The sequence below is a fragment of the Cetorhinus maximus genome, chromosome 14 (genome assembly GCF_964194155.1).
Source record: "Cetorhinus maximus chromosome 14, sCetMax3.hap1.1, whole genome shotgun sequence".
Lineage (NCBI taxonomy): Eukaryota > Metazoa > Chordata > Chondrichthyes > Lamniformes > Cetorhinidae > Cetorhinus > Cetorhinus maximus.
The window spans coordinates 22,314,271-22,326,288 of record NC_135892.1 but is presented as its reverse complement, the minus strand read 5'-3'; the positions used below and the strand labels follow the sequence as shown (position 1 = coordinate 22,326,288).

General features: G+C 43.3%; 1 protein-coding gene across 1 annotated transcript in view; it reads right to left on the bottom strand.

Moving 5' to 3' along the window:
- Nucleotides 1-12,018, bottom strand: part of pygb (phosphorylase, glycogen; brain) — a 109,495-nt gene that overhangs the window by 66,155 nt on the left and 31,322 nt on the right. The window contains exon 7 of the mRNA XM_078556643.1: nt 718-800. Coding sequence (XP_078412769.1) covers nt 718-800 — 83 coding nt within the window. The remainder of the gene's footprint in view (nt 1-717; nt 801-12,018) is intronic.

Here is a 12,018-nt window from a genome sequence, read left to right as displayed (position 1 = left end):
GCATGAGGTGGCATGGGGAATGCATGGGGGGTTGAGGCTGGAGGGCTGTTTTATGTTTCATCGTTTTTTTTTTAAACCTCAATGCAGTGCCTGAGCACTGAGGCAGGCCTTCCGTCCAGCTCACCTCTGCACTCATTCTAGGGTCATCCATCAAGACTCCCATTGTCAGTAGCCACTGTAAAGCCACCCCCTTTCACCAGCTCGCAACTCCACCCTACTCATCAGGAATCCAGTGATAATCCATTGTGAGGGCCTCAGAGGATTACTGGCACCTGATGGTGATACCAGTAATGGAAAGCTGTCAGTCTCTGATTGGCTGGAAGTTCCTGGGGGCCTTGATTGCTTGGGAGACTGGCCAGTTAAGTGCCTGACTACACCTAAATAGTGCCAAGCCACCCAATCAAAAGTGACGCGGGGCTCCCACCGGTCTCCAACTGGTGATTGGTAAGGAGATCAAAGGTTACAGGGAAAAGGCGGGAGAATGGGGTTGAGAAACTTATCAGCCATGATTGAATGGCGGAGCAGACTCGACGGGCCGAATGGCCTAATTTCTGCTCCTATGTCTTATGGTCTTATGGTGGGGGAAACCTCTGTTGCAGGAACTAAATTCCACCATTGTCTACAGGAAGTGGAGGAGGGGAGAGCATTCCACAGAAAAGCTTGGAATCGCCTTGATAAAAGTGGAAGTTTAATAGAGGTAGTGGATGGCATACTCACATTATCGTTGGGGTACAGCACACGGGATATATTCTCAGCCATGTTTCGATCCAACACAGCCTGGATATAATCACCAACGTTAACTATTAAAACAAAACACAATTTTCCCCATTTAATATCACCAGAAATTGATGATTTCAACACAGGTAAAACAAAACTCGTCAGTGCTATGACCTGCTTGTCTTCCAACTATGTCAGTGATGGCTTAGTTAGCAGTACTCGCGCCTGAGTCAGATGATAATGGATTCAGATCCATTGCTGTGGCTGTCATCTGTGCATGGTCTTAAAGAACAACAAAAAAAAGAGGGGAACTTCATCCTCAAAGCGACCAGGGCAGATGGAATGCTGCGATCTAGGATAGGGTAGGGAAAGGCAGGTTATTAAAATTTCATTGCTGCTCAGTACTTTTTCTGTCCAAACTTTTACTTTTTCTCCATCAAATAACATTGTTTCGACACTGCAGCCCTGTTCCCGCCAGGCTGCAGCTGGCCAGCTTCAGGGAGCTTCTAATCACCACCTGCCTCCATGAAAATCTTGGGAAGTCAGAAGGTAAGTTCTTAGCTTGCTCCCCAATGACCTCAACTCACGCAATTAACAAGGCGGGTGACCACTTTCACGCCCACCCTGTCCTCTTTTCTGATCTCAATCAAGTCAGCAGAGTCAGAGTTGGAGACAGCAGACTATAATGCAGGCTGCCAATTTTTGATGTCCTGCCTCTGTTCCATCCCAGTTCGGGGCAGGAAAATCCGGCCTATCGTATCTGCATTATTAGTCCAGGCTACAGGATTACAAGTCCAGTATTATAACCAAAGCACTACTGTACTCAACTGGGATGATATACAGCAAAGAAACAAAGTGTTGCTAGCTCTGCTTCACATGCTATTACAGCTACACTTCACTTAACATAATACAGCCCATCATATAACCAGGTCTTAAATGACCCTCATCTGCCCTTTCTAATGCAGCAGAACCCTTTTATGTCAATTAACTAAAGGGCTACAACCTGGAGAGGATGCAGAGCCTGGTTCTTTGAGCTTGATTCAGAGGTAAAGCTATAACACCAGAACCTATCTTTACCAAACTGGACTCATTTGTTTAATGAGTTTTTGGAAGTTCCGGGAGCATAACATGGCTGAGTTTGCCCTTGTACAAGTCATCAGTGCTGCCTGAGGCCTCTTTACTGAAGGGTTGACTATGGTCAATTTTCAGATTTTCCAAGAGCAGGATCCATATAATATCCCCAAGAAGTATATAGATCATGACTTTCTCTTACGTAAATAAAAAAGAAACAACTCATGGTTACAGGAGTTGTCCAAGCATGAGAAAAGTATGAACGAAGCCTAAAAACCATAAAAGCCATTTATTTTTTGCCAGATTTTACAAAGTCTTCCTTTAATCTACTTGTGCAATGGAACTGATTCGAAGCTCCAGACACATGCAAAATCTACAGCCCTCTTGTGCAAACTTTTCTGTTATTGCTAAATTCCCCTCCACCAGTATAAAGTGGCAGCTTCAGAAATGAGGGAATCAAATTAGGCTACACAGTTACACCTATAAGGAGGAGGTTGTGCAATACAGAACAGAGTACAATATCCCTGCACGCACCTACATACGCATGAGATATGACTGCATTGTGCAAGGGTCCTAACGGTGCTCCTGCTGGTTTCCCTAAAGGTATGGGAATATTTTTTTTAAAAAAACAGATACAGGTCAAAAGTAAAACTGCCTTGGAAAAGACATGGAAAGGCATATTTTCACTTTCACATTTGGCAAGCAGCCAAAACCAGTTATCAAGGGGATTGCGTGGCACAATATAAAATATGCTACACACCCTACAAATATCTAGGTTTTATTTCATAGTGATAGCACTCACATCTGAGTCAGAAGGTCCTGGGTTCAAGAGGCTCAAATATAAAATTGAGGCTGACACTCCCAGTGCACTGGAACAAGATGACAGAGTTGAAGCAAGAGTTCTTGCAGTATCCTGGCCAACATTTATTGCTGTCATTGGGTCAAAAATCTAGAACTCCCTAACAGCACTGTGCGTGTATCTACATCGACTGCTGCGGTTCAAGGCGGAGGCTCACCATCACCTTCAAGGGCCATTAGGGACAAGCAACAAAACGCTGGCCTTGCCAGTGATGCTCACATCCCATGAAAGAATTTTTAAAAAGGTACTGAGGTAACGTTGCCCTGTTGAAGGTCCATTTCTCAGATCAGATGTTATACTGAGGCCCCACCTGCCCTCTCAGGTGAATGCAAAAGATCCCATAGAATTACTGGAAGCACAGCAAGTTACATTGTTGTTTGCAGGAGCTTGCTGTGTGCTTTTTGGCTACTATGTTTCCCTAAATTACAACAGTAATTATGTTTCAAAAGTACTTCATTGGCTGCAATGTGTTTTGCCACTGCTGTGTGCGACTTGTTTGTTGCACTGCACAGTCCTTTTAAGATTGACATGCAGTAGAGCATGAGTGCATCTTAAAAGGATCATTGCTTGTGTGCAGTCTGTTCCATACATTGCACGTTCCCAATTGCTGCAGGGCACATAGCCTCGCAGACCCTTTGTTCTGATGAGGTTGCAGCCAAGATATTTTTAGTTTCAAAATCATTAGCCTGAGGAATCTTTAATTTAGTCACATATTGTCTCTACATTATTACGCTCAAACTGTGAAGAACAGATAACGCGAACAGTTCAGGGCAGTGCCAAAAGTTGTGAAGTTTATAATCTATTCAGTGGAGGCTCTCAGCACCTCATGGAGCATGTCACTCATCCAGACTTACAGTACCATATAAAGGAGAAGAATGGTCAAACTTTTAACTACCTCACTCCTGTACAGGAAACTAACAGCATTTCATTTTGATACCACAAAGGGATTAATAAAGGCTGGAAAAAAAATCTGTAGAGAAACCTATTAGTTCTCCTAGCTACAAATTATGTTTTAAAGTCAGTACAACAAGGAGACCTCACCAAATGCTCAGGATTTAAATTTGAGGAACCGAAATTTGATGAAATCAACAAGTGATTAGGATCTTCAGAAAGGAAGGGACTGCCTGTTCTTCATTCATGTTTCCTGGGATTGTAAAGTTGTAATTTAATAAATTCCACTGGATTAAAAAAAGGACTAACATTTATATAGCACCTTTAACTGAGTAAAAATATCCTAAGGCACTTCAGAGAGTGTAAGTCAGATGACAACTGACAGCGAGCCAAAGAAAAAGATATCAGGATGAGATGACTAAAAGCTTGTTCAAATTGGTAGGTTTTATGGAGAGTTATGGAGGAGGAGAGAAAGGTAGAGATGCAGAGAGTGTTTTAGGGAGAAAATCCAGAACTCAGGAGCCAGATGACTAAAGGCATTGCCACCAGTGGTAGGGCAAAGGAACTGGTGGATAGAACAAGAGGTCAGAGTTGAAGGAAGTTCGTGGAGAGGTGTAGGCCTGAAGGAGGTCACTGTGATAGAGAAGGGCAACACCAAGGCGGGGATTTGAAAACAAGGATGATAATATTGAAAATTGAGGTGTGGACAAAAATGATCCCATGGCACAATTTGAAGAGGAGCAGGGGAGGTATTGCAGTGTCCTGAGAAACCCTCAACCAACACCAGAACAAATTATCCAGTCATTTGTCAGGAGGCCACTGGAAATGCCATCAAGGTGAGACTATTGGTGCAAACCAAAATGGAGAAGGCTCATTTGGGAAGGCAACGTATATATCAAAAGACTTTTTCAGGAATGTGTAGAGGTGAAGTCAAGGGAGGATACACAAACCCATCTACCCAACCCTTCAAGCAGTACCTGCCCCATCTGTTTCAGGGTCTGATTTATCAGCCATCTCAGAACCCATCCAACCAGAGTGGAAGCAAGCCATCCTTGGTCCTGAGGGACTTGCTTAAGGAGGAGGATTGATGCAACAGCAGGAAATTTACAATAATGAGCTATAGCATTCTAGGGTTGTTAACTGTTCAGGTGTCTCCAGCAATTAAAGATCAATGCCGCAGATACAACTGAGAGCAATTTCATTTTTTAGTTATAAAAACATTGGTGAATGGGGAGGGGGGGGGGGGGGGGGGGGGGGGAAAGAGAGAGAGAAAGAGAGAGAGAAAGAGAAAGAGAGAGAGAGAGAGAGAGAGAGAGAGAGAGAGAGGCCAATTGACTAAGAATTACGAAGCATCTAATCAGACAATGAAGAGTCTGTTCACTTTTCAATTGCCATGGAAAGTAAGGTGCCAACAGAATGGTGATGTAGGGCAAGCAGTGGCAAGAGCATCAGGTCAGAGCAATTGGAGGTCATTAGATGACAGTTCCTGGAATATGTTCCAAGCTGACCAATGTGGTGACCCACCAAGGCTTCACAACCAAATTTGATTTATTTATTGCCCTGCATGCCAAGTTGGCCTCATTTTAGTGTCTTTGAAGAGAATGTCAGTCATGCCTCGAAATAGAATCTGATTTTGACACAAACCAGGATTGAGTAACAGGATTGGAATCTGCTTTCACTGTTTGTTTAAGCAATGTCTCTGGCCCCACACCAACATACATCAACGATGAGCTTGTTTAGCAGAGTGCAATCTGCTGCAACTGCCAAATAATTCTGCGGACAGAATCTGCAGAACTTGGCAAAGGGCTGCAGCCAGTGTCTGAGGAAGACCATTTAGAAGCTAGGGAAGCTATTCAGACTGGTTTCAATTTGGTGGACTGCCTTTATTATTTACAGAACACAATGAAACAACACTTAAGATGTCACAGGTCTCATTCAGTAGTTTGCCTGCTTGGTGCTGACCTCAAGCACCAGTTGATGTTGGCAGGTGACACCCCGATGCAGTACTAAGGGAATGCTATATTGTCAGAGTATGATTTCCGATTAGATGTAATCTAGTCTGCCCTCTTGGGTGCACATAAATAATCTCATAGCACAGCAAGAACATTCTCCCTGGTATCCTGGCAAACAGTTATAAGTTAACCCAGCCTAAAACAAATGAATTGGTCATTTATTTTATTGTTGTTAGTGGGACATTACTCTATACAAATTGGCTGAAGTATATTTTCAGACAAATGAACAAGGTTCCTTAACAGTCATTGGCTATAACGCACATGGAGATGTCCTGAGGTCATGAAAGGCACTGCATAAATCTAAGTCTTTCTTTTTAAACCAATTTGATTCCACATGTTGGGCTAAAGATAGGTCTTTTCTGGTTTAAGTTTACCCCTCACTAGGGTGCCATGATCAAAATCTAACTCAGCAGTTCTACGCGAGTATAAATCACCATTCATTTGTATTCTCAGAAAGTTTACAGGAGTGCTTGATCTGGGATGTAACAGTATGCATGCAGCCCATGGGCTGAAGATAACCAGGTTAAGACTGGTGACAGGGATTAGTTGTACAAGGGTGCTTCATTGACGGTGGGCAAAACATGACAATTTGAAGAGCAGGGCATCCTGGTTAACTCTCAACCAACATCACTAAAACAGATTATCCAAACACTAAAGCAAAATACTGCAGATGCTGGAAATCGGAAATAAAATATAAAATGCTGGAAATATTCAACAGATCTGGCAGTTTCTTTGGAGGGAGCAACAGAGTTAATGCTGCAAGTCTGACCTTTATTTTAACTGACCATCAACATATGGCTGTGATATCTTGCTGTGCACAATTTGGCTGCATTTTTTCTTATGTTACAAGAGTGACTACAATACAGGAGTACTTCATTGGCAATGAAGCACTTCATTGCCATTCTAAGGCTGTGAAAGATGTTATAATATTAAGTTTAAAGTCCTTTCTTTCCTTTAGACTTGGCTCATCAATGCTGGAGAATCCTCATCAGGCATGGATTATTTGGCGATGTCCACCTAGGCCTGGGTTATAGAATACGTTGAAAAGGAATTTACAAATCCGACTGTTTCATGTTGCAAGGTAACTGGGATAACCAACCTACAAGGATTGCCTTGAAGTCTCCAAGAATTAAACATTAATCTGGACACAGCTGTGAGCAACCAGGGAGAAATATCAAACACTCTTGTTTATTAATTAAAAATAGATTAAAAGCAGAGATGTGGGGGGAGAATAGCTGTTCGATTGAGTGAAGTGGTTAAAGGTCATGTGCAATAACCTCCTGGAACAAGTCAAACAGAGCTGGCAATCCATAAGAAACACAATGTGCTGAAGTTAATGCTTCAGCAAACCAGGAGGTGGGTCACCACTCCATTCCCATTGGACAAAGGATGTAAACTCAGGATTCAGAGGCCAGAAACTCTGACGACCTGCTCATGGGGGCAGGGAATACGTATAACAGCATAAAAGATTTGCTATCCAGCCAACAGTTTCTCTGCACCTCTTAAAAATAGATCTGAAGCTTGCTAGTTGTATGGCACTGGTCTGTTTTCATGCAAATAAAAAAGGCCCTTTAATAGTACTTCGCCATGCAGGAAGCACGAAAAGCAAATTGAGCGAGTTGAATGTGGTCTCCCAGGATGCATCCCTCATTCAAAGGCACTCAATGCCTGATAATGGGACTCTGCATCAGCCAGGGGCCTCACTGAGAGCCACCCCACAGCCTTTGCTGTCGGTTCCCCCACACCACCCCACTCCCCCACCTACCCTAGAAAACCCCTCCTACCACCACCTACCTCTGGCCTGGGTCACTCTGAATTACATCTTCAGTTTGACTAAGTGGCACTGGCAGGTAAACCATCCAGAATTAGAGACACAGATGAGTAGAGCTTGTTATGATCCCAGCTGATGTTACAACTGGACAAGCCTGATCCCAAGGAACCTGACTTGATAGATCCTAACTTTTATTTGTTTGTTTAGATATGTGGAGAATGGCTACTGAATAGAGTCACCGGAGTCAGCTAATGAACTTTTAACAGAATAAGACATTTATTTAACAAGTAAAGATAAACTATATTACAATACTTCTTTACCCACAACTATACCTTTAGAGACATACACAGATTTGTAAGGATAACACAAGTTACAAAAGCTATCTTATACTCTGATGTTTGCAGTAAGTACACAGTCCATGTAAACCAATAAACGAACTGTGGTCAGACACACCACACTCTGAAACCAAGTGACAGATGCTACCCCAGACAGATGCTATGGATCTCTCAATTCCCCCCAGATGCTTGTCACACCGTGAACCAACTAGTCTCGCTGAACTCCGTCTTTCACATGAGAGTTTCCAATCTCCACTCTAAGAACTCACTTTGGAATCTTCTCCCAAACCAACGCTTTCTCTCAGATGCCTTCTGCAAGGGTTTACACCTCCAGGATTTTGAATTCTCCTTTTGATGTTCCTCTCCCCTGGGTCACCACATGCATTCAAGCTGTCTTCCATGCACTCTCTCTCTCTCTCTCTCTCACCAACTCAGCCAACAGTACACCACTGCTTCGCACGCTCATAGCAAAATGTTACAGGCCTTCAGCTATCTCTTTGGACCTTCTGGCCTCTCAAGCCTTTTTATCACTTTAAATCTGCTTCCTGCAGCAGCATTCATCTCTTTAAGCTTGAAGCCTTTCTCTGCTCCTCACTCTTAACTTCACTTAACAGGGCCTTTTCCAGGTTCCTGTCCTTCCTTTAACAAGATGATCTTCTTGGGACTTTCTCCTGTTCCACTCCCCTGGATTTAACAACTTCCCTCTTTAGCTTGGGACTGGCTATCTGTCTCTTTTGCTCTAGTCTCTCTCTGGCAGCTACTTTCAACCAACTTTAGCTTAGACTGGCTATCTGCCCCTTCTACATTGCTTCTGCCTGGCAGCTCTCCCATCTGAACTCAAAATTACTGTTTCTGCAGAGAGAATGTGTGAGTGTGAGTGAGAGTGAGAGACGGTGAGTGTGCGTGAGAGTGTGTGTGTTCTGGACCCGTTGCTAGGCAACAGCATAGTTTTTCCCCCCTCTCCTTTGCTTAACTTCTTTAGGAGTCGTAAAACTCATTAGAAATGCAAGCACCTTTTAAAGTGAAACTAAAACTCAACTTGACCTTTTCTTAACACACGAAGACAGAAATACAATTCAAACTTAAACTTTAAAGCTAAAACTCATTCCTAACACCCACAAATACAACTTACTTAAACTATTTCTATTTCCTAACAAGCCTTTTCTTTAAGTTGGCAGAATCAGTCATATACAAATGAACAAAAAAGGCCACACATGATATGCTGTTATTGTTTCTTTATAGCTGGAGAAGATATTCATACTTTTTAAGAACTGGGTCAACTGCTACTCTCCCCCACCCCCATTCACTCAGATTCTTTTTCACTGCTCTCCAATAATGTTTACCATTCGAACATGGGAGTAACAATACTGTCATCTTTAATTTATTATACTTCGTTACTGTTCAGAAGGAAGAAGGAAAAACTAAATACATTTATACAAAGCTGATTGGGCAAGGAATGGAGTATTAACTATTGCAATCAGTTAGGAATTCAATTAACAAGGAAACAAGTCTCCTTTCATTTAACTATACAAGGCAAAAGTCAACCGGATAGCAAATAACAAAGAACCACTGCATTCTCCAAAAAACTAGTACAGGCATTAAGAGCCATCCTCTCATTTTCAAATACTTAATGAAGAGGCCCACACCAAAAGGTTCTTTTAAAGGTTCACGTGGAATTCAAGTAAATGATCGTTTTAAAGAATGTTAGTCTGAGTTTTTCTGTTTTAAGATTTATCATAGTTTTTCATTTTTCTAATGTTAACACGTTTGAAACAAGCGCATCAGGCAATTTCATTATTTTCATGTAAATCTCTTTTTACAACAAATCAGATACATCGTTAAGAAGGTCAACCTGAAACCTTTTAGAAGTCTGGTAAATCTTGTTAAAATTAAAACCTACGACTTTTTATAATGATTTATCAGAATTTCTAAAGGTTTCAATGTATATCTCTTCTTAAAATGATTTATCTGACTTCAATATATGCATGAAAATGGTTCTGATCGAAATTATTGTACTTATTTTAAAATATTTACCTTTTAAAGGTTGTTAAATGAATCATTTCAAACAAATCCAATTTAATCCTTTGTCCCAATGCCTTTTCACTTAAGCAGCCTGATTTATCCAGTTTTTGTGATGCAGCCAGTGGAAGACAAGCCCGCAACTGCCTGCCATTTTCACTTGCGCTACACAGTGCGATTGGGTCTCACTGTAGTTGATGCCGAGGGGGCATCCTCCTTCAAACTGAAATCTTCGCCATGGGTTTCATGGTAAGTAGGTGCATAGATTGATTTGACACTGTGCCATCAACAGCAAAGTCCAACCCCTTGTTTTCTCTTCAGTTCTGAACAGATTTAAACACGTTAGGTGGGTCACTAAGATTACCTCCTTCCTCTGGAACTTCGTTTGCTTACCACAACCACACCCTCCGAGGACACTGAAAACTTCGCTCAAGCACAAATAACTTCTCAGGAATCAAATACACCAACAATTTCTTCACTGGCCTCCCCATCTGCACCATTCACAACTTCAGATATTCAAGACTCTGCGTAGAAGGGGATAGTTGTCACAAAGTCCCCTACACTCAATCTTCATTAAATTCCACTGTGCTCGAACAAAAAAAAGCCTCACTTTTAAATCATCCCAATCTACATAGAAAGGACTGGTATTTATCTAGCACTTTTCACATCTCAAATGCTTCACAGCCAATAAAATATGACTGAAACGTAATCACTAATTTAAGAAGCGCAGCAGCCAATCCGCACACAGTAAAGCACACAACCAGCAAGGTAATGAGCAGATACTCTGTTGTAATAATGTTGGTTGGGGGTTAAAGATTGTTCAGGACAGAGAAGAAAACTCCTCTGCTATCCCTCAGAACAATGCTATGTCTTTTTTACATCCACCCAGAGGGCAGATGGAACTTTAGTTTGACATGCCGCTTGAAAGATGGAACCTCCCGAGCGCGAGGAGAGCGGCGGAGACACAGGATAAAAGAGCGCGAGGAGAGCGGCGGAGACACAGGATAAAAGAGCGCGAGGAGAACGGCGGAGACACAGGATAAAAGAGCGCGAGGAGAGCGGCGGAGACACAGGATAAAAGAGCGCGAGGAGAGCGGCGGAGACACAGGATAAAAGAGCGCGAGGAGAGCGGCGGAGACACAGGATAAAACAGCGCGAGGAGAGCGGCGGAGACACAGGATAAAAGAGCGCGAGGAGAGCGGCGGAGACACAGGATAAAAGAGCGCGAGGAGGGCGGCGGAGACATGGTAAAACTGAAAAAGTGACATCACAGGAAAGCTGTGACCTGATTGGTTAGTAGGAAATCTGCACCAAATTTGAAAGAAACACTGCAAAGCTAATTAATGCATTAATTAACTAAGTAGAGATGGCTGGGCAGGTGATGTGCTGTAGCTGTATGATGTGGGAGCTGGCAGATCCCATTGCGAGCCGCAGTGACCATATCTGCAGCAAGTGTTGGTTGCTGGAGGAACTCCGGCTCAGAATTGATGAGCTGGAGTCCGAGCTCCGGACGCTGCGGCACATCCGGGAGGGGGAGAGTTACCTGGATGCTTTGTTTCAGGAGGCGGTCACACCCGGTAGATTAAGTACCTCAAATTCGGTCAGTGGTCAGGGTCAGCAGGGTGTGACTGCAAGTGAGGCAGGTAGAGGGATCCTGTGTTCAGGAACAGAGAAGCCTCATCTCTTGACCTTGTCCAACAGGTACGAGGTACTTGCTTCCTGTGTGGATGAGGAACAGGGCTGTAGGGAGGATGAGCCAGCTGACCACAGCACCATGGCACAGGAGGCCATTCAAGAGGGGGGAGCAAAAAGACAAGTGGTAGTTGTAGGGGATTCTATAATTAGGAGAATTGATAGCAACCTTTGTAAGCAGGATCGAGAGTCCCGCATGGTACGTTGCCTGCCCGGTGCCAGGGTAAGGGACATCTCTGACCGGCTTGAAAGGATTTTGGAGAGGGAAGGGGAGGATCCAGTTGTTGTGGTCCACGTCGGGACAAATAACATAGGTAAGACTAAGAAAGAGGACCTGTTTGGGGATTATCAGGAACTAGGAACTAAATTAAAGAACAGGTCCTCAAGGGTTATAATCTCCAGCCATGTGCAAATTGGCATAGGGACGCGAGAATAAGGGAAGTAAACACATGGCTAAAGGAGTGGTGCGAGGAAGAGGGGTTCCATTTCGTGGGGCACTGGCATCAGTATTGGAACAGGAGGGATCTGTACCATTGGGACGGTCTCCACCTGAACCGATCTGGGACCAATGTTCTAGCGAAAAAGGTAAGTAGGGTGATCAACAGGACTTTAAACTAGAAAGTGGGGGGGGGAGGGAAGGGTAAAACTCCA